At 39.7% G+C, this 24264-nt stretch overlaps 1 protein-coding gene across 2 annotated transcripts in view; it reads left to right on the forward strand.

Moving 5' to 3' along the window:
- The window catches only part of ccdc15 (coiled-coil domain containing 15), a 65287-nt gene that overhangs the window by 22127 nt on the left and 18896 nt on the right, over window positions 1–24264 (forward strand). For both annotated transcript variants that reach the window (XM_073029715.1, XM_073029716.1), the window contains one exon: window positions 15624–15776. In XM_073029715.1, coding sequence (XP_072885816.1) covers window positions 15624–15776 — 153 coding nt within the window. The remainder of the gene's footprint in view (window positions 1–15623; window positions 15777–24264) is intronic.

The following is a 24264-nucleotide window of genomic DNA, read 5'->3' on the forward strand; positions in this document are numbered from 1 at the left end:
AAGAAATAGGTCTGTAGGATACACATTCCAGTGGGTCTTTCCCTTTTTTTGGAATCAATGAAATTAGTGCTTCATAAAAAGTTTTAGGAAGGTTCCCAGAGGATGTAGAGTCGGTAAACGTTTGATGAAGATGTGGTGTAAGCATTTCATGAAAGGTCTTGTAAAATTCTACCGTATAACCATCAGGTCCCGGAGCTTTACCTAACTGCATAGAGGATATAGCCTTTAACTGACCCGCTAAAAGTTTAGCAGATTTTTCCCCATGTATATAAAATAAACTTTTAGATTTAAAAATTTGCTGTTCAGTGGGAAAGGTCAGAAGTAAATCATACTGTGATTGAAGTTTGACCCTTTCTTTATATAGGTCTTCAGTAGGTTTAATTGAATATGCTTTATCTGTTTAATTTTATTAATAAGCACTGACAATTCTGCTTTATTTTTCTTTCTCAAGGCTGCTGAATATGAGATTATCTGTCCCCTAAGAAAAGATTTTAAGGTGTCCCATATAACCAGATTTGACATTCCTTCAGTTGTATTAAATTCAAAAAATATAGAAATTTGCTCCTTAATAAAATTAACAAAAGCTGGATCCTGTAACAATACGGGGTTCAATCTCCATTGTGAGATTTTCAAAAATCTATCCGAAAGCTTAAGGGTTAACTTTAAAGGCACGTGATCTGAAAGCGCAATGATGTCATACGCACATTCAACAACGGAGTTTAACAGACGTGTATCTAAAAAAGAGTTAATACAAGCTGCCGCTTTATTAGGAAGCGACGGATTGGTTGATGACCTGTCAATCGCCAGATTTAAACAACAATTAAAGTCACCACCCATGATCAGTTTATATTCATTGAGATTCGGTAACTCTGAAAAAAGTTCCTTAAAAAAATCAGAATTATCTACATTAGGTGCGTATACACACACCAGAGCTACCTTTTGCTCGCATAATAAACCAGTAACAATTAAATATCTTCCAATTGAATCTGTAGTAGTATTAAGGTGTACAAAAGGGATTTTGGGGCTAAGAAATATAGAAACGCCTCTTGTTTTACTATCCGACAGCGAGTGAAATAAAGGCCCTTTCCAGAAGCAAAAAATCTGTCCTCATCCTGTTTTCGTATATGATTTTCTTGCGCAAAAATAATATCAGCATTAAGTGTTTTTAATTTCTTAAAAATCTTTTTATGCTTAATGGGATGATTGACACCATTCCAATTCCAAGATATTATATTGATTTTATTAACATCCATGTTTAAAATTGAGTTTAATATTGTATAAAAGAAATGTTACGCAAGTACAGATTAAACCAAAAGGCGCGGGTACAACCAAACGGAGTGACGCATTTACGAAAAAGAAATCCATCAAAAGAACTGCCCAATCAAGAAAAGGACCTACTCTAATAGACCCCTCCCCCCCTCCCGCCACCCAATAGATAGAAATGAAGGAACCGATAGGCTGGTCCCATGCTAACTACCGTAATCACTTTGACCCTGTTCTCCATCTTGCAGTTCCGTATAATAAAAAAAGGCAAAAATCACACAGAACATAGCCATAATAAAAGGCACAAACAGAATTCAACTACTATAATGTTATGTCTAACATTAATAAAAATATAATTAACAACGGACATCTTAGAATCAGCTAAAGTAGCTTAAACATATATTCAAAAGAAGGAATAAATCTGGGCGAATAATGTTATAAACAATATTCTTTCTCTCGAAAAAGAAAAGTAAATGAGTGTATGTATGTATGTGTGTATATATATATATATATGTGTGTGTATATATATGTGTGTATATGTGTGTCCTACATGGACCACTAAAGTACAATACTATAAAAGTTCTCTACAAGACAGTTATATATGTACTAATTATTAATAAGATAAAGAAAAAATTAAATCGACCACGTCCCATACCAGAGAATGAAAAGGTATAACATGTACTTAACTCAAAAGCTCCATAAACAACTCATACAGCAGATACTTCAAAATTGCCTATTGAGTAATCGGAGTAACTTTAATATTTTATTCAGTAGGCTTAACTTTAAGGTTTTTAATATACTCCCATCCCTCCTGAGGAGAGTAGATTCTCAATGATTGAGATTTTTCAGGAAAAATTATCAGCTTTGCTGGAAAGCAAAGGGAGGGATTTAAATTTAATTTATACATTTCACTCATAACTTCTCGATATTTCTTCCTTTCGGCAAAGATTTCGGGTGAATAATCTTCAACTATACGAATTTGTGTTGAATTGAAGAATAATTTCCGTTTCTTTCTGGCTTCTCGAATAATAACTTCTTTAGTTGTGTAATAATGCAAAGAAAGTACAACTGCTCGAGGACGTAATTCGGCTGAACGCCGAAAAAATGGAATTCTGTGAGCTCTGTCAATTAAGGGGCTAGTTTCGAGGGTCTCATTGAAAAGTGAGTACAGCATATCTGAAAAGAATTTTAACAGATCGCCAGCTTCAGTATTTTCAGGCAGTCCCAGAATACGCAGATTCCTCCGACGCCCTCTACTATCTAAATCAACCATTCTTTTCATTTTAGATAGTTCCGAGGTAATTTCATTAATTTTCTTTTCCATTGAAGATATCTTCATTCCTTGATCTTTAATAGTTTGCTTGAATAGATCATGCTCAGTCTCTATTCGGGTTGTAGTCTGCTGAAGTGTTTGAAATTGAGAGTCCAAGTTTTCCAGAGAGTCTTGAATCGTAGAAATAGCTTTTTCGAGCTTCGCGTTTGAAACGGTCAGCTTATCAATTTTAATATTAAGCGATCTGAATTCTGACTTCATGTCTTGTATTGAAGAAAATATTCCCGCTAGTGTAACAGGTTCCTCCGTTTTCTTGGTTTGTTCCGTTTGCTCCATTTCAGGGAAAGTCTTGCCGCTACGCAATTCAATACCAGAACGACTTTTTCTGGCCATTGTAATTAAGTCGTGAATCCTTCAGTAAAAATAATAATTCCTTCAGTAGAAGTAGTAAATCATCAAAACTAAAAGGGATCTGTTAGTGGGATATAAAATATATTAAAAGAGAGAGAGCTGCTAGAAATGCGACCTACTCCATATGCTACAAGGTGGAGAATCACACATGCTCCTGTCGACATCAGTGGTTTTGAGGTTGAGCAGGTTGACAGCTTCAAGTTCCTAGGTGTGAACATCATCATTAGCCTGTCCTGGCTCAACCATGTTGATGTCACAGCCAAGAAAGCTCACCAGTGCCTCTACTTTCCCAGGAGGCTAAAGAAACTTGGCATGTCCCCATTGACCCTTAACAATTTTTATCGATGTACTATAGAAAGCTTTCTATCCAGAAGCATGACTGTTTGTATGGCAACTACTCTGCACGTGATCATAAGAATCTGCAGAGCTGTGGCCACAGTTCAGCACGTTACTCTGCCTATACTTCTCACTGCCTCAGTAAAGCAGCCAGCATGATCAACGACCCTGCCTGCCCCAGACGTACTCTCTCTTCCCCTCTTCCATCAGGCAGAAGTTACAAAAGCCTGAAAGTATGTACCACAAGGCTCAAGGACAGCTTCTATCCCACTGTTATCAGACTCTTCAATGGACTTCTTGTATTGTACGCTGAACTCTTGAGCTCTCAATCTTTCTTGTTATGACTTTGTACTTTCTCGTTTACCTACACTGCATTTTCTCAAGAGCCTTACACTTTATTCTGCATTGTTACTGTTTTATGCTGTTCTACCTCAATGCACTTTATAATGGTTTGATCAAAATGAACAGGAATGCAAGACAAGCGTTTCACTTCACCTTGGTAACAAGTGACAATAATAAACCAATACCAAAAATGGAAAATGCTGAAAACGGGTCCAGCAGTATGTTTCAGGTCAAAGATCCTTGAGAACTGGAAAAGAGGGAAAATGTTTTGGATTCAGGGGTAAGATGAAGCCAGGGTTACCATGGGAATGTGGTGTAGAGGTTATAGGGTTAATAGAAGCATCTGTTTCTTCCTTTCTCTTTCTGGATCTCTGTCTGCATCTTGAAAGAGAAGTTTGAGACAAAATCCATTACAAGCCCACAGATTCCTATGGATATTTTGACAATATTTCCTCCTAGCCTGCCTCCTATGAAAGCTATATTCCATTGTCCCTGTTCCTCCATCTCACCCAATGACAAGACTTCTTTGAGTTCCCTCTGGGACGTTTTACTTCCACTCTGAACTATACCAACTTCTCTGCATAGTTAACAGGGTCTTTAAGCACATCTTCTATTTTCAATACTTCTGCTCTCAACCTCTCTTTCTGGACAGACCAAGGCTTGCCTTTATCTTTATCTGAACCAGCCTTCCCCAAACTGTCTTTTCAAATGAACCAGCAAATCACTTACACTTCCAATCTAGGGTGCAGCATTTCATTGGGAAATGTAAAAGTTCAAAACACAGTTAATGGCAGGACCTTTAACAGTGTTGATGTATAGAAGGATCTTGGTTCAAGTCCATTGCTCCCTGGAAGTCCACAGCTTGATAGAGTGGTAAGGAAGATGTAGTATGCTTGCCTTTATTAGTTAAGGAAACAAGTTCAGGAATCAGGAGGATATCTTGGAGCTTTGTGTAACTCTGGTTAGGCCCTATCTGGTGTATTGCATTCATTTCTGGTTGTTTCTTTCATAGGCAGGATGGGGAAATTTTGGAGAGGGTGCAAAAGAAGTTAACCAGGGCGTTGCCTGGATTAAAGGGCAAGTGCTATAAGAAAAGACTGGGCACATTTGGGATGTTTTCTCTGGAGTGGCAGAGGCTGAGGGAAGTCTTAATTCAGGTTTATAAGACTGAGAAGCATAGATACGGTGACCAGCTAGTATCTTTTTTTCCCCAGGGGTCAAAATGTCTAATACTAGAGGCATGCATTTAAGGTGAGAAGGGATGACTGCAAAGGGACTTGTGGGGCAAGTTTTTATTACATAGGTGGGTGCCTGGAATGTGCTGCCAGGGGTGGTAGTGGAGGCAATACAGTAGAGGCATTTAAAAGGCTCTGCTTGGGCACATAAACATAACAATCCAGAGATTAATACCTTTTTGGTTTTGCATTTTACTTTAGTCCCTAACTGCTCAAATTACCTCAGCAGAATTTCTTTCCTTGTTCTTCTGATGTAATTGATACCCACTTGGACCATGACAACTGGATTTTCCCCTTCTCACTCTACATTCCTCTGCAGATCAGATGAGATGTCTGAACCTGGGCACTAGCAGACAACACAGCCTTCTGGACTCTTGATCCTTGTGGCAGAGAATTCTCTCTATTCCCCTAATTATATTATCCCAAATATAACCACATTTCTCTTCTCTCTCCCCTTTTGAATGCCCCCCTGAACTTGAACCATAGTGCCACTTCCTACAGCCCCCACTATCATCTTTACAGGGGGCAACAATCTTGGACCTATCGGGCAAACATACAGTTAAATTATCAAGTTTTATTTTACTATTCTTGGAGGGGCATAGTGTGGATTTACAGGCTGATGCATGGTTTCCAAAGGTTAGGTTACTAGAGGAAATTCTGTTATATAGTTTAGTTCTCAATTTGATTTTTATAATATATTGTTGGATATTTATTTAATATGCAAAGCTATTTCCATTCGTTGGAGAATCTAGAACTGGGACATCGTTGAAAACTCAAAGAATGTGTGAAGTTGCATATTTTGGCAGGAATAATTTTCAAAAAAGCAATAAGAGCTGAGAGATTGCAATACACTGAGATGTAGTGTTCTTGGTATCTTAGCAAACAATTTGCAAAAGGCTGGTCTGTAGATACAAGTAATTGGGAAAGCTGATGGTCTTATTGATTATTACTTGAATACAAAAGTTGGAAAATTATACTTGGTGAAATCACATCTGGAATACTGGTTATAGTTTTGATCATTCTCGAGGAATGTTTTAAGTGTTATAAGTCGTTCAGAGAAGGGTTACTTGATAAATAGCTGGAGTGGTTGGTGTTGTGTTTTTAATACAGTATTTCAGTAATATTTGAATAATTATGTGTGTGTGTATATATATATTTAAATTTTTTTACACGTTTAATTAAGCATTCTTGTTCTTTAAATAATTCATTACGGGTTATATGTATAAGTGCGTGAATTGCATATGTCATCACACTACCATGTGATAGGTGCACACCTCACTTAAAGTAAATGTGAAGTTAGACCCGCATTTTGGATGCCTGTGTCTTCCTTTGAATTAGTTTAATGTTTTGACGTTACAAAACATAACATCAGCGACAAGGAATTTATTAAAACAAATCTAGCAAGGAACATAGAAAGGCAGTAAAGGAAAGAATTCACGGGTTCATAAAGAGTGAGTACCGAGCGATATTAATCATAAATAAAAACAGAAATGGCTGGCTACATCGGAAGATAGATCTGATTACACAAAAGATAATTATTTTACATACTGAGCAAATTGAGCAGTATTTTGAAGCAAATAAATTTGCATTGCCAATGAAAAGCGAGTACCAATTTTGCTAAGTGTACTGGGTTTAAAGGTGTATAATTTGCTTCAAAGTTTGATTCTTCATCATTATCATGTGCCATACTCTGCCAGAACCTCAGCAACCACTTTCTTCCACTGCAGTCTGTCGGCAGTCAAACCTCTTGCATCTCTGGTGGTGAGGCTGGTCAACTTCTTAATGTTGTTGATCCAGGTTGTCCTCTGTCTGCCTCGGGAGCGGCTTCCTTCTACTTTGCCTTCAAGCACAGTGTGTTCCAGTGTGTCATCAGTTCTTGAGATTCTCCAGAATAACGAAGTTTCCTTTGGATAATGGTTTCCACAAGTATTGGTTTTGTGCCAGTCTTTGCTAGGGTGAAGTTGTCGGATCTCCTTTCAATGTATGATACCCTGAGGATCTGTCTGTATGTCCACGTCTCAAATGCTGTCAACTTCTTTTCATCGGCTGCTTTTAGGGTCCATGTTTCACAGCCATATAGGGTTACTGGCCAGACGAGACTCTTGAGGAGGCGTATCTTGGTGTCAGTGCTCACAGATCTATCTTTCCAGATGCTCCAGAGTTTGGTAGTACTTGTGTGTGCCAATGCTAGCCTTCACCATATTTCCTTGCTGCATTCATTTGTGTCATTTAGTTCTGCACCAAGGTATATAAAGGAGGACACTTGTTCGAACTTGTTTCCGATGTAGATGTCAGCTTCAATTGCAGTTTTGCTTATCACCCTAACTTTGGTCTTTTTGCCATTAATCAGCAATCCAAATTCAGCAGAGACTTTTGCAACATCATTGAGTAGTGCTTGTAGGTCTTCTTATGTTGTGGCTAGCAGGACTGTGTCATCTGCGTATCTCAAGTTACTGATTGTTCTTCCTCCTATTTTAATGCCAGTGTTGTCTGGAATTGCCAGTCTCATGATCATCTCAGTGTAGATGTTAAAAAGGTGTGGAGAAAGGGTGCAGCCTTGATGGACTCCTTTCCCATTGCAGAATGATTCAGGCTCGCCAGATGTGGTCCGAAGGCTGGAGGTTTGCGTAGCATACAATGTTTCTAGAAGAGCCACCAGGTGTGGTGCCATGCCCAGTTGAATCATTGTCGTCCATAGTTTGGTGCTTTGGACACAGTCAAACGCCTTTGAGTACGGTAGTCTATGAAGCAGATGTACAGGGGGGTATTGACCTCTCTCATTTTCTCCATTATTACGCACATGTTGAAGAGCTTGGCCACTCCTGAAGCCAGCCTGTTCAGGTGCAATTTCTCTATCTACATAGTTCTTTAGTCTCTCAGAGATGATTATGAGTAGAACCTTGCTGGTGTGTGATACCAATGCAATTGTTCTGTAATTACTGCACTGCAGGAGGTCCCCTTTCTTGGGAATTGGAATGTAGACAGATTGCACCAGTCTGTTGGCCATTAGCCGGTCTTCCAGATGGCGCAGATAATGCGGTGCAAGATGTGGGCCATTGAGGTGCCTTTTGCTTTCAGTAGTTCTGCTGGTATGTTGTCTGGACCAGGTGCTTTATTTTTAATCTTCTCGATTGCTCTTTCAACTTCTGACAGAAGTGGCTAGGGTTCATGTTCTAGTGTTGTCCAGTTAATGGCTTTATCACGGTTTTCATTCTTGTGATTTTCATAGAGTTTCTTGGTGTACTCAAGCCACCTTTCCCTCACGTCTGCATCTTCTATCAGAATTTTTCCTTAGTCATTTTTGATTGCACCAATTCTTGGTATGAAGGTGCCGGTAAGTTCTTTTACTGCAGTATAAACTATCTTGCTGTTGCCTTTGTTGGCCTCATTTTCCATGTTGGAGCAGATGCATTGTAGGTATGCCTCTTTGTCAAGCCTGCAGCGTCGTTGTACTTCATGCTTCAGCTCCTTGTATTCCTTATTTGTTGTTCCTTTCTGACCTTTCACCAACCTCCTCTTTTCTACTGCATACAGCGTTTCATTTGTGATCCATTCTGTGCCTTTGTGCTTGCATCACTTTGGAATGTGTTTCTCTGCTGCTGTTGTCAATGCATCTCTTGTTACGTTCCAAAGTTCTTCTGGTTCGACCTCTTCTTGTAAGTTTAACAGGGCTTCAAAACTGTTGCAAACCTCTATGCTGAAAGAGTTTGGTATGTTTGAGAGATCGTATCTGACTGGTGGTTTTGCCCGTTTTATGTTCTTAACCCTGAGCTTCATCTCAGCCAACAGCAGTTGATGATCAGTATCACATTCAGCTCCTGGATGTGTCCTGCATTTCAGAATATTTGATTTCCATCTTTTATTAGGATATAATCAACCTGGTTCCTGGTTTTTACCAACAGGAGCTGTCCATGCGTATTTGCGCCGAGGGTGTTAGAACCATAGGACATTACAACACAGAAACAGGCCTTTTGGCCCTTCTTGGCTGTGCCGAACCATTTTTCTGCCTAGTCTCACTGATCTGCACCTGGACCATATCCCTCCATACACCTCTCATCCATGTACCTGTCCAAGTTTTTCTTAAATGTTAAAAGTGAGCCCGCTTTTACCACTTCATCTGGCAGCTCATTCCACACTCCCACCACTCCCTGTGTGAAGAAGCCCACCCCATGTTCCCTTTAAACTTTTTCCACCTTCACCCTTAACCCATGTCCTGTGGTTTTTATCTCCCCTAGCCTCAATGGAAAAAACCTGCTTGCATTCACTTTATCTATACCCATCATAATTTTACAGTCGGCCCCCTCTTATCCGCGAGTTCTGCATGCGGGAATTCAACCAACCGCGAATTGAGAAAACCCAGGAGTGCTCTTCCAGTATTTGTTGTTCGAGCGTGTATAGACTTTTCTTTCTTGTCATTATTCCCTAAACGATGCAGTATAACAACTATTTACATAGCATTTACATTGTATTAGCTATTATAAGTAATCTAGAGATGATTTAAAGCATACGGGAGGATGTGCGTAGGTTATCGTGGATCAGGATCGATTAAAAACCGGAAGCCACTCAAGGACATCAATTTTCTTCATTTGAATCCACTCCATGGTTGCACTGGCAGTGTGCTTATGGTCATTGTCCTGCTTAAAGATGAACTTCCTCCTCAGTTTAAGCTTTCTGGTAGGTTTTTAATCCAGGATCTCTGTGTTTAGAAGTGTTCATCTTCCCATCAATCCTGACCAGATTTCCAGTCCCTGCTGCTAAAAATCATTCCCATAGCATGATGCTACCTCCACCATCCTTTACAGTGGGGGTGGTGTTACCTGGTTGATGCGCAGTATTATTAGATTTACACCACATATGGTGTAGAGGCACTTGGTGTTGTGACCAAGAAATTGCACTGGTCTCATCAACCACAAGACCTTCTTTCACATCTTTTTAAAAAATTATTATTTGTTTATTAAATTTTAGAAATTACAAAGAAAAAATGTGATGATAAAATAGTAAGAAAAATAATATTAACCCTCCCCCCCCCCCCCCTTAACCCTTATCTAAAGAAAGAAAAAAAAGGAAAGAAGAGAAAGATTGCCTGGATATCGGAGGATCCCCACATGCTCCATGGAGTTCAAAATAATTTTGATATTTATTTTTACTTTCCCCCATTACTTTATAATTTTATCTTCAAAGGACCTATGTATTTAATCCTATCTTTTGTAAGTATGGGAACCAAATTTTCAAAAATATATCATGTTCATTTCTTAGATTGTATGTAATTTTTTCAAGTGGAATACAACTATGTATTTCATTATTCCAACGATCCATAGTTAAATATAAATCAGATTTCCAAGTAACTGCGATAACTTTTTTGGCTACTGCCAATGCAATTTTTATAAATTTTTTCTTATACTTATTCAATTTAAGTTTTGGTATTGTCCCTTCAATGTCTCCTAATAAAAATAATAGTGGACTATGTGGGAGTTGTACTCCAGTAATTTGTTCCAATAAAAGTCTTAAATTTATCCAAAATGGTTGAATTTTAAAACAAGACCAAGTAGAATGTAAAAAAGTACCAATTTCTTGATTACATCGAAAACATTGGTCAGACATATTTGAATTTAATCCATTTATTTTCTGTGTTCTTTCACATCTTTACAGTATTTTCTAAGTGATACTTTGCAAAGTCTTTATGTGCAAGGATAGACTTTTTAAATTTTTAGCCAGGTCTTCTTACTTACCACTCTTCCATAAATTGAGGCTGTGGAGATTGTGGAGCCATGAGCTTCATTTCCAATTGCAGCCACTAACTTCTGCAACTCACTCAGAGTGACTTGGCATCTCTCACAAGTGCCATTCTTCTCTGGCAATTAAGTTTAGAGGGGTGGCCTGACCTAGGCAGTGTGACGGTGGTTTCATGTTTTCCACTTTTTCACGAAGTGTATTCAGTGCCTTTGAGGCAGTCCTTTATCCTTCCCCCAGATTTGTGCTTCTCTATTATCATTTCCCTGACTTGCCTTGAATACTCTTTTGTCTTCATGTTGGTTTGGTCTGTTGAAAATTTACCATATGATTAGACCTTACAGAGAGGAGGGGTATTTATTCATATGAATTCATTGAAAACAGGTGATCCTCCAATTTTCTAAATCAACAAATAGGGTGAGTTGGTCAGGTAATATAGCACCTGAAGAAAGTTAGCATAGTAATTACAAAGGGGTTGAATAGTTCTTCAGCCTCACAATTTTGGTTTTTAATATTTATTAAATTGTTGACAGGTTTTGGGATTTTTGGAATTTTTCTTTTGATTTTAACATGATGCACAATGTTTTGTAGATTAGTTCAAAATATCCTACTTCAATATATTTTAAATTTTGAATGTAGTTGTGGGGTTGAATACTTTTTCAAGGCACTGTATAGACAGTAGAATAATCAAATTACAAGTGGAACATTTGTAGATGTAATTTAATTGGAGACATCTTTATCTATAAGGTAACCAGAAAGGAATGACAAGAGTTGTTGGACTTGTATCCTACACACACTCACGCTCTCTCATTCTGGCTAATTCTCTTCATGACCAATTTTGATAATTTATGTAGTGTTCCCTAATTCATTAAAATTTTCACTGAACAAAAATCAAACTCTCAGCCCTTCATTTTGTAAATGTTTCTACAAAACATTTAAGAAAGAAATCAGGAGGGCTAAAAGAATGCATGAGGTTCCCTTAGCAGACAAGGTAAAAGGAGAATCCTAAGATATGTTAAGAACAAAAGGGTTGCAAGGAACAAAATTGGTCCTGTGGAAGATCAGAATGTGATCCATGTGTGAAGCCAAAAGAGATGGGGGATGATCTTAAGTGAATTATTTTTGCATCTGTATTTACTCGAGATGGACACAAAGTCTATAGAAGTGAGGCAAAGCAGCATCATCTTCATGGACCCTATACAGATTACAGAGGAGGTGGTGTTTGCTATCATGAGGCAAAGTAGGGTGGATAAATCCCCTGGCCCTGACCAGGTTTAGCCTTGGATCTTGTGGGAGACAAGTGCAGAAATTTCAGGGGCCCTAGCAGCAATATTTAAATCATCCTTGGCGAGAGGTGAGGTACCAGCAGATTGCTAATGTCATTCCGCTGTTTAAGAAAGTGACCATGGCTTTGTGCGTGGTAGGACGTGTCTAACCAATCCTAGATTTTTTCTAGGGAGTTACCAGGAAAGTTGCTGGGGGCAGGGCAGTGGATGTTGTCTACGTAGACAAGGCATTTGATGGGGTCCCACATGAGAGGTCAGTCAAGAAGGTTTGGTCACTCGGCATTCAAGATGAGGTAGTAAATTGGATTAGACATTGATTTTGTGGGAGAAGCCAGAGAGTGGTAGTAGATGGTTGCCTCTGGCTGGAGGTCTGTGACTAGTGGTGTGCCACAGCGATCAGTGCTGGGTCCATTGTTGTTTGTCATCTATATCAATGATCTGGATGATAATGTGGTTAACTAGATTAGCAGATTTGCAGATGACACCAAGATTGGGTGTGGATAGCAAGGAAGATTATCAAAACTTGTAGCGGGATCTGGACCAGCTGGAAAAATAGGCTGAGAAATAGCAGATGGAATTTAATGCAGACAAGTGCAAGGTATGCACTTCAATAGGACCAACCAAGGTAGGGCGCTGAGGAGTTCTGTAGAACAAAGGGATCTGGGAATGCAGGTCCATAATTCATTGAAAGTGGCAGCACAGCAAGGTAGGGTTGTAAAGAAAGCTTTTTGACACATTGGTCTTCATAAATCAAAGCATTTGAGTACAGGAGATAGGATGTTATATTGAAATTATTAATAATACTTTATTGATCCTGAGTGGGAAGTTCTTTCATTTCGCAGCAACAATTAAAAACACAACTTAGTGTACAGACTTAACTAATGATAAAGTACAGAATAATATAAGCAATAATAATGAACCAATGTGCAATAATGTACTAAATAATAAAGCAGATAATATTGTACTCTGATGTGTGTTCCCCTGTTGCACAGAGATGAACTGTTGGTATATGCTTATTGCATTTGGTACAAAAGATTTCCTGTAACAATCCTCGTAACTGTGGAGCTGAATGAGTCTGTTTGAAAGGTGCTCCACTGCTTATTCAGTAGGTCATGGAGAGGATGTGCTAGATTGTCCATAATGGATAACAGTTTGTATAGTTCTGGGTTGTAGCCAAGGACAGATCCAGCCTTTCTGATGTTTATTTAGTCTTTTTGCATCACCAGCACTGATGCTGCTCCCCCAACATAAAGCAACAAAGACTGCACTCACTACAACAGACTGCTAAAAGATCTCCAATGTCTTGCTGCACACATTGTAGAATCTTGGTTTCCTTAGAAAATAGTCTGCTCATCCCCTTCTTGTAAACAGCCATGGTGTTGGTTTAACAGTCAAATCTGTTGTCGAGGTGAGCACCCAAGTATTTGTACTCCTCCACCACCGCAACCTCCTCTCCCATAGGATTGAGGACTCGTGACAGTCCTCTTCCTTTCAAGCTCAATCACCATCTCCCTGGTTTTGGCCACATTCGGTAGCAGGTGATTCTTTCCGCACCATTCCACAAACTTGTCCACCAATCCTCTGTACTCCAACTCCTGCCCATCTCTGATACACCCAACCACCGCAAGTTCATCAGAGAACTTTTGCAAGGGACAAGGCTGAAAGTCTGAGGTGTACAGTGTGAACAGAAATGGAGACAGGACAGTCCTTGTGGCGCTCCAGTGCCACTCACCTCTACATCGGACAGAGAGCTACACAGCCGTACAAACTGGGGTCTATCTGTCAGTAATCCAGGAGATAGTGGATTTGTCTATGCCCATCCTTTGCAGCTTCTCACTCAGAAAAAGTGGCTGGATTGTATTGAAGGCACTAAAGAAATAAAAAAATATGATTCTCACAATGCCACTAGCATCATCCAGATGAGAGTAAGCTCTCTGCAACAGGTAGATGATGGGATCATCCATTCCCACATGAGGTTGGCAGGCAAACTGTAGAGGGTCCAATGAAGATCTCACCTGCAGTCCAAGGTAAGTCAGGACCAGCCTCTCCAGCACCTTCATCACAAGATGTGAGGGCAATTGGTCTGTAGTCATTAATTTCAGGTGGAGTTGCCTTCTTGGGTACAGGAACCAAGCAGGAAATCTTCCATAGCACTGGTATCTTTTCCTGACTCAGACTCAGATTGTAAAGGTGCTGCAAAATACCAGACAGCTGGCTCGCACAGGCCTTCAGTACCCTGGGGCTGATACCATCCTGTCCAGCAGCCTTGCCTTGATGTAGTCTCTCCGGCTGTCTCCTACCCTGATCTGCAGTCATAGTAAGGTGAGGCGGAGGAGGGTGGGCATCCCCACGGAGACAGGATGACAGGATGCTCCAAAGTTGGGGGGGGGGGGTATTTGGAGCATAAGCACTCACCAGAGAGGAGGGAGGAGCGGAGGAAGAAGGCTTCAGGGGCAGGGAAGGTGTTTGGTCTGGGGGCAAGTGGGGGTGGGGAGCAGCTGGAGGTCTCATGCTGGACCTGTTGGGGAAAAACAAGTTCAATTTGTTGGTCCTATCCAGGCAGCCTCGGTCTTCCTTTCCTTGAAGCCAGTGATCTGCTTCATATCCAACCACATATCCCTTATGCTATTCTGCTGGAGCTTCTTCTTGTAGGAGTCTTTGCACTCCCTCTGCATTTACTCTGTAATCCAGGAGATAGAAGATTTGACTATACTCTGTACTCGCCTCGGTACTTGTCTATCTCCAGACCTGAAGGCTTTCTCCTAATTGAAAAGTTCTTTCAGGTCACTGGTGATCTGGGGCTTATTGGGGAAGCAGCGTACAGTCCTGGCTGGCAGGATGGTATTCTCACAGAATTTGATATAGTCTGTTATACAATCAGTCGTTTTGTTAATTCCTTCCCTGTGTGGCTCACATAAAACATTGGTGAGGCCAGATTTGGAGTACTGAGTGCTATTTTGGTCACTACCTACAGGAAAGATGCAAGTCAGGTTGAAAGGGTACAAAGAAAATTTACAAGTATGTTGCTGAGACTGGAGGACATGAGTTAAAAGTAAAGGTTGATAAGTTAGGACTTTTATTCCTTAGAATGTAGAAAATTGAGGGGAGATTTGACAGAGGTATACAAAATTTTGAGGGGTATAGATAAGGTAAATACAAGCAGGCTTTTGCTACTGAGATTGAGTGAGACTACAACTAGAGGTCATAAATTAAGGGTTTAATATTTAAGGGGAACACGAGGGGAAATTTCTTCACTCAGAGGGTGGTGAGAGTGAGGAATGAGCTGCCAGTGCAAGTGCTGCGTGCGATCTTGATTTCAACGTTTAAGAGATGTTTGGATAGGTACGTGGATGGGAAGGGTATGGAGCTCTATGTTCCTGGTGCAGGTTGATAGGAGTAGGCAGTTTATATGGTTCGACACAGAGAAGATGGGTCGTAGGGCCTGTTTCTCTGCTGTACTTTTCTGTGACTCTATAAGGTAGAATGTATAGCTTTTTGCATAATTATAAACTAAAGTTATCAAACCTAAAACAAAAATTGCTGTACTGCATTATAGCCAGTAGTGATTTTTATATTAATGGATTAGACATTTCATTACTTGTTAAACATTGTTAGATTTCTGTAGCTTGCAATAATTTTCTATACCAAATCAATAACTGTTTGCGTGAAGTGGTAATGAAAATATAGAAATTAAAAAGACAAGGAGAATTTTCTAGTTAAGTTTGATTTGCATACTTTGTTTTCCAGAATCCAGTGTCCCAAATGGGGAGGGAGTTAAGTGTCACAGATTTCACATGTTTGAAAGATCAGCATGATCTGCCTGCAGAGTTGCAGAAACAGCCACAGAAATCCACTGGTGGGAAGCATGTTACTTTCGAGTCTGAGCTACAACACGAGAAGGTTAGTCTTTGATTTCTGTGTGCTCCATAGGAGTAAACATATGACCAAAATCCATCTAATGGTTTAATTTAGTTATGCTTTTTAATCAGTCCAAAATACCTTTTCTTTAAAAGCATTTACGTCTCCTGTATTCAATTATCAAGCAAACTTAAATTTAGTTTTTAATCTTTGCTCAATTAAATTACTTGTCCCTCTTATTAAAAACAAATCTTACAATATCCTGAGCTTAATATCTCAGAGCAATTACAATCCTCTGTAGTGCCTTCCCTTGTTACCTCAGGAAAGTGGATCTACCATACTTTGTTTATATTACTCCTATATAATTCTCTTGCATAAATCTGATACAGCATCTCATATTTGATTGCATTTATCAACATGAAATAGTTCACATCCGTCTTAGCTTGTTGTTTATGCAAGTTGATCCTACAGTATAAAATTATATTTCCTCAGCACCTTTAGATTTGCATTGTCACTCTTGAATGAGTGGAAATTGGAAGTATTGCATGATATGGTTGTGATAACAATTGGGTTGAAGGATAATTTGGAGGCAATATAATGGAACTTTACTCTGCATCTTCACTAACCCAGATGTGAAGATTCTTAATGGAGTTAAGGGTTCATTCACCAGTTCATATACACTCATCATGGAATCTATGAAAATTCTGTTTAAGGAATGTCTTATAAAAGACATACAGCAAGGAACCAGACCTCTTAGGCCTCTTGAGTCCACAGCAAATATCAAGTAACTGATCACGGTGACTAATTTGCATTATATTTATTTATTTTGTTTAAAATAAGTAGAGGTGGAGGTATCATAAATAGAAGTGAATAGCAAGTACGACATATTGATCAATTTAATGAATGCACGCACTGGTAACTCAACTCATGTTACAAGGAACAAGCGTGCTGATAGAAACAATTCTAAAGCAGGTTATAATAGCATTATGTATATAGAGAGAGGCATTACTAGGAATTCTGGAAAGGCGGAGGTTTACAAGAGGCCACCTGTTGCTGTGCTAGGAATTTGGTGCAAAATCAACAATCTATGTGGTGGTAATCTCCATGAGAACTGGTGTTAGTTGGGCCACAGCCATGGTGTATCCACTGAGATGTGGTGCTCAGGGCTGTATCCCTCCTCTTTATTGAGTTACCCAGTTTTCTTTAGCCCAATGATTTCACATGATAATAACCTAAATTGAAGGAGGAACAGAGGTCTGCACCTATCTTCGCATCCCAACAGGAGATGACAAGCTGGGCAGTCTATTAACAAGTGAAGCAGCTGCTATTATTCCCCAGCAATGACCCGCACCCTTGAGCCATGCATTTCAGTGCTTATTGTCTGCGTCCCTCATCCTGAACCCACCCTCTCCGCTGTGGGCATTTTATTGTTGGGGCAGTTCCACCAAAGGACAGGGACTTTTGGTACAGCAGTAGGAGGCAGAATTCTTAATTTTAATCTTGCTCAAACCCTCTTCCAATCACTTGTTTGTACATTGCCAACAGCATTTTGCCATTTATGAGAATCTTTCTTGCACAGTGGAAATGATTGCACAGTGATAACTAGCACTTATGCAATACTATACCTTTAATATATTGAAACATCCCATGATACTTCACAAAATTATTACAATACAGAAGGCCATTGAATCCAAATTCATACCTACTCTGTAAGAGCAATTAAGCTTGTTCCATTTCCCAACGTCTCCATTGCATTGCAAATATCTTCATTTCATTTCTTGCACTATTTTTTCTCAGTTGGATTCCGAACTGTAACCACTTATTGTCACTTTGGTTCTTTGGCTTATCACCTTCATTCTGTCTCATGGTTCTTAACCTCTCTGCCCTTTTTATTTGTCTACTTTCAATGTACTTTTGTGGTTTTAAATAGGTCTATTTTGGTCCTTTCACAATCTGTTCTGTGTTCCTGGAATAGTTTTAGTAAATCTCCTTTGTAGTGTTTCTAAAGTATTTATAATTTTCCTAACGTGAGACACTCAGTACTGAGCGCTGTGCCAAATGTAGCTGAACCAGTATTCTGATTTTTTTAAAGTTATCATAACTTGCTCTTGGATTGTATGCCCCTCTGATCACTTGTATTTTAATAACCGCTTTCTTCTGCTATACCAGTTTCAACAAACAATGCATATATACATCTCTTTGTACTCCTTTCAGAAATGCGCCATCCTTTCAGAATTGTGCCATCTAATTGTCTCCTCTGATTCTTCCAACCAAAATCTAGCACTTAATATTTCCTAACATGAAATTTCATCTGCCATCTAACTGCCCATTCCATTGGCTTGTCTCCCTTATAATTCATTTGTTTCCACATTTCATGTCATTTAGAAATGATCTTGTATACACAAGTCATAATATTTAATGTAACAAAAATCAGTGATCCTCACGCAGACCTATGGGGGCTTCACTGTAGCTTTTCTCCTGTCTGAAAAGCCACCTTTCACTAATACTGTTTATTTTCACTTCACTAATTTTCTATTCATGCTGCTGCAATTCCCTTCATTCTATGGCTTTCAGTCTTAATAACATGCCTATTATATGGCATCTTCACACACCTTATAAAATTCCATTTATTTTCTACAAGCAGCATTTCTAGCTTTGATCCTCTCTGCTGCTAATTCAAAAACTGCTTACCAAGTTAGTTGTACACAAAATCTCTTAACAGATCCATGTTGGTTTCTTGTATTCAATCAACACTTGTGAATTGGAAGTTTGGATTCATAACTGGCTTGCCCATAAAGAAATGAGAGTGGATATAGAAGCGCTAGTAAATGAGGCAGGAGAAATAATAACGGGACAAGGAGGTGGCTGTTGAACTAAATGAGTATTTTGCGTCAATCTTCACTGTGGAAGACACTAGCAGTGTGCTTGATGTTGTAGTGTGTGAAGGAAGAGAAGTGGGTGCAGTTACTGTTACAAGAGAGAAGGTGCCCAAAAAGCTGAAAGACCTGAAGGTACATAAGTCACCCAGACCAGATGAACTGCACCCTAGGGTTCTGAAAGAGGTAACGTTAGAGATTGTAGTGGCATTAGAAATGATCTTTCAAAACTCATTTGACTCTGGTATGGTGCCAGAGGACTGGAAAATTGCAAACGTTGCTCCACTCTTTAAGAAAGGAGGAAGGCAGCAGAAAGAAAATTATAGACCAGGTAGCCTGACCTCAGTCAGATGTTAGAGTCAATTGTTAAGGATGAGGTGATGGAGTACTTGGTGACACAGGACAAGATAGTACAAAGTCAGCATGGTTTCCTTCAGGGAAAATCCTGCCTGATGAACCTGTTGGAAATCTTTGAGGAGATTTTTTATCCTACTTTGAGGACAAGTAGGATAGATTGGGTGTAGAAAGGAGGTGTAGTGGATGTTGTATTTTTGGACTTGCAGAAGGCCTTTGACAAGATGCCACACATGAGGCTGCTTACCAGGTTAAGAGCCCATGGTATTACAGGAAAGTTACTAACGTAGTTAGAGCATTGGCTGATTGGTAGGAGGCAGCGAGTGGGAATAAAAGGATCCTTTTCTGGTTGGCTGCCAGTGTCTGTGGTGTTCCGTGGGGGTCGGTGTTGGGACCACGTCTTTTTATGCTGTAGATAAATGATTTAGATGATGGAATAGATGGCTTTGTTGCCAAGTTTGCAGATGATACAAAGATTGGAGGGGCAAGTAGTGATGAGGAAACAGGTAGGATGCAGAAGAACTTGGACAGATTAGGCGAGTGGGCAAGAAAGTGGCAAATGAATACAATGTTGGAAAATGCACGGTCATGCAATTTTGTAGTAGAAATAAACATGCTGACTATTTTCTAAACGGGAGAAAATCCAGGAATCTGAGACGCAGAGGGACTTGAGAGTCCTTGTGCAGAACACCCTGAAGGTTAACTTGCAGGTTGAGTCAGTGGTGAGGAAGGCAAATGCCATATTAGCACTCATTTCAAGAGGTCTAGAATACAAGAGCAGGGATGTGATGCTGATGCTTTATAAGGCACTGGTGAGGCTTCACCTTGAGTATTGTGAACAGTTTTGGGCTCATCTTAAAAAAGATGTGCTGGCATTGGAGAGGGTCCAGAGGAGGTTCACAAGGATAATTCCGGGAATGAAAGGGTTATCATACGAGGAACGTTTGATGACTGTGGGTCTGTACTCACTGGAATTCAGAAGGATGAGGGGGGTTCTCATTGAAACCTTTCAAATATTGAAAGGCCTAGTCAGAGTGGATTTGGTATGGATGTTTCCCATGGTGGGAGAGTCTAGGACAAGAGGGCACAGCCTCAGGATAGAAGAGCGCCCTTTCAAAAAGAGGTGGAGAAATTTCTTTAGCCAAAGGGTGGTGAATTTGTGGAATTTGTTGCCACATGCAGCTGTGGAGGCCAGTTCGTTGGGTGTATTTAAGGCAGAGATTGATGGGTTCCTAATTGGACATGGCATCAAAGGTTACGGGGAGAAGGCCAGGAACTGGGGTTGAGGAGGAGATAGAAAAAAGGATCAGCCATGATTGAATGGTGGAGCAGACTCGATAGGCCACATGGCCTAATTCTGCTCCTATGTCTTATGGTCTTATAGATGACAGTGTGGTGCTGGAGGTCTATGACCAGTGGTGTTCCAGAATGATTGGTGCTGGGACCTTTGTTGATTATGATATGTATCAATGACTTGAATGAAAATATAGATGTGTGGATTAGCAAGTTTGAGGATGACACCAAGATTGGTGGAGTTGTGGACAGTGTAAAGGACTTTCAAAGCATATAGTGTGATTATAGATCAGCTACAGATATGGACAGAGAAGCGGGAGATGGAGTTTAATCTGGGCAAGTGTCACTTGAGGTCAAATGAATGGCGATGTATATAGTTAATGGTAGGCCCTTTAAATGGCATTGAAGTACAGAGTACATAGGGGTCCAAATCCATATTTCATGAAAATTGACTACGCAAGTGGATAAGGTGGTAAAGAAGGGCTATGTATGCTTGCCTTCATTCGTAGGGGGGTATTGAGCACAAGATTAAGAAGGTCATACCACAGCTATATAAAACTTTAGTCTGACCATTCTCATGGTATTGTGTGCAGTTCTGCATTATGGACGGGATGTGGAGACTTTGGAAAAGGTGCAAAAATTATTTACCAGGATGCTGCCTGGAGTAGAGTAGAGGGTATGAGCTATGAGGAAAGGTTGGACAAACTTTGGTTGCTCTTCTCAGAGCATCAGAGACCTGATAGTTTCTAAAATTTGCAGAAGGCATAGTTAAGGTAGTTTTTAAGAACTTTTAAGGAAGCTTTTAAAAAATTACAGAAGGAAACAATGAATTATGGAAGGTAACTAGTGATTATTATCAAAGAAGATACTGAAAGCTTTTTTAAGTACGTATATAGAGAGTCGAGGTTATATATAGAACCAGTAGAAAATGACGCTGGAGATATTGTAATGAGAGACGCAATGATGGCAGAGGAACTGAATGTGTATTTTGTATCAGTCTTCACAGTGGAAGACATCTGCAGTATACTGGACATTCAAGAGTGTCAGGGAGGTGAAGTATGTGCAGTGAAAATTACGACTGAGAAGGTGCTCAGGAAGTTTAATGGTCTGAGGGTGGATAAATCTCCTGGACCTGATGGAATGATTTGGACTATGGGATTAATGGATTTGTGGCTAAATTTGTTGATGAATCAAAGATAGGTGGAGGAGCAGGTAGTGTTGAGGAAACAGAGAGCCTGCAGAGAGACTTGGATAGTTTAGAGGAATGGGCAAAGAAGTGGCAAATGAAATACAGTGTTGGAAAGTGTATGGTCATGCACTTTGGTGGAAGAAATAAAAGGGCAGACTATTATTTAGATGGAGAGAGAATTCAAAATACAGAAATGCAAAGGGACTTGGGAGACCTTGTGCAGGATACCCTAAAAGTTAACCTCCAGGTTGAGTAGGTGGTGAAGAAGGCGAATGCAATGTTGGCATTCATTTCTAGAGGTATAGATTATAAGAGCAGGGATGTGATGTTGAGGCTCTATAAGGCACTCGTGAGACCACACTTGGAGTATTGTGTGCAGTTTTGGGCTCCTTATTTTAGAAGGGATATACTGACATTGGAGAGGATTCAGAGAAGATTCACAAGAATGATTCCAGAAATGAAAGGGTTACCATATGAGGAATGTCTGGCAGCTCTTGGGCTGTATTCCCTGGAGTTCAGGAAAATGGGGGGGGGGGGGGGATCTCATAGAAACATTCCGAATGTTAAAAGGCCTGAACAGATTAAATATAACAAAGTTATTTCCCATGGTAGGGGAGTCTAGGACAAGAGAGCATGACTTCAAGATTGAAGGATGTCCATTGAGAATAGAGATGCTGAGAAATTACCTAAGTCAGAGGGTGGTAAATCTGTTGAATTTGTTACCATGAGTGGCTGTGGAGGCCAAGTCACTGGGTATATTTAAGGCAGAGATAAATGGATTCTTGATTAGCCAGGGCATCAAAGGATATGGGGAGAAGGCAGGGGAGTGTGGATGACTGGAAGAATTGGATCAGCCTATGAATGAATGATGGAGCAGACTCGATGGGCCAAATTGTCTGCTTCTGCTCCTACATCTTATGGTCTTGTGCTCAGAATCTCTTCCCCTGGGTAAAAATGTTACAAAATAGAAGACATACTTTTAAGGTTGGGTGGTGGGGGTGTGAACAGTTTAAAGCAAGTTTTTTTTATGCACAGTGTGATGGGTGCCTGAAATTGGTTACTAGAGGTAGTAGTGGAGCAAGCAATTTGGTGGAGTTTAAGAGCCTTTTAGATAGCACATGAATATGAAGGGAATGGAGGAATATAGATGATGCACAGAGGAGGACATTTGCTTTTTCTGACATCAAGATCAACACAACATTGTGGGGCAAATAGCCTGTCCAGTGCTGTACTTGCTGTGTTCTTTGTGACTGTGATTTTGTCATTGGAGCATTATCAAACATAACTTGACATCAGACCACAGAGATATTAAGGCCTATAATTAATAAGGTCAATCGAAGAGCTAAGTTTAAAAAAGGCACCTTTAAGCTAGAAAATGAGGTGCAAAGATAGAGATATTTGGGGAGGAAATTATAGAACTTGGGCATTGGTTAATGATGACACAGGCACCAATTAAAGCTTTAAAGGCCAGAACTGGAATTGATTTAATAAGATTCAGAGACAAATTAAGTTGCAGTGAGTGCTTGAGCGGAATGAGTGTGGAGAGGCTGTAGGATAAATTATCAACAATTTTGGTTCAGGTCACCAGTAGGAGAGGGGGGAGAGTTGGGTGGGCACTGACAGGGCTATTTTTAAGATGTATAAAATTAGAGGTAAAGGAATTCCTCGAGATTGTCAGCACTTTGATGGTGTTGGCTCTCAAAGAAGATTCTAACTCTGCATTTAAAGCCTGCTTCAGTATTGTCTCAGGCTTGCAAAAAATTCAATCACATTGTCAAATATTCCTTGTATGCTGTTTGCTGCCACATATTTTGAGAATTTGTCTTAGTTTTGATCTGAAAAGGTGCTAATCCCAAAAGTTTGACTAAGTGTGAGCTAGATGTACGGATTTTTGAAAGCCCAGAGGTGCAAATTGGGAGTAAACGTTGGATAATTATGTAAACAGGTATAAGCAAGGTTAGGATGAGAAATGCAAAAGAGAAATGCTAAGAAGTGATTATGGTTCCTTTTTCAGTGATTAAGATGAGATGAATAGCAAGACCATGTGAGAAATTAACAACAGATTGGAGAATATATAAAGGAAGATATTGTGTATAGATTTAAGGTTATTGATGACAAGATTAGAAGGATGATGAGGGCAAACACGCACTCAGGGTGGTAGGATGCTGGAGCTTGTCACATGAAAGAGCAGTAGAGATAAAAACACTTCATCACATTTCTAAAATATTTGGATGAGTATTTGAACAGCCATGATCTGCAATTATGAGTGATGTCCGGAAAGTAGAATTAGCCTGGGTTAATCTTCATTAACTGGCACTGATATTAAGATTTAAAGTACATTTATTATCAAAGTATGTATACAGAATACAACTCTGAAATTTGTCCTCCTGCGGACAGCCGTGAAACAAAGAAACAAAGTAACACCACGGAACCTGTTGAAAGAAAACATCAAGCACCCAAAACAAAAACCTCAAATAAAATAACGAGTCAACTGGTCTCCTTGGGCAGCATCCTTCTATGATTCTAAATTTGGGAAGACTAACTTGCAAAACAACACAATTCTTGACCCTAAGCTCTTAACAGTGGCTGTTGAAAGGGAGTCTACAGCCCAACCACTTCTTTGTTAGCAACAAAGTCATGACATTGAACTACAAGATGATTATGAACCCAGTTCCACTTCAACACCCACCCATCCGAATCTGAACCCATTCGTTTTCATTATCAAAATTCTAATTATCTGGCAATGTTTAACTTTCAAGAAAGCAATACATCTAAACAAAACAGGGCAGACATTATACTTTGTCTTGAACTATGAAAA

The sequence above is a fragment of the Hemitrygon akajei genome, chromosome 26 (assembly GCF_048418815.1).
Source record: "Hemitrygon akajei chromosome 26, sHemAka1.3, whole genome shotgun sequence".
NCBI lineage: Eukaryota > Metazoa > Chordata > Chondrichthyes > Myliobatiformes > Dasyatidae > Hemitrygon > Hemitrygon akajei.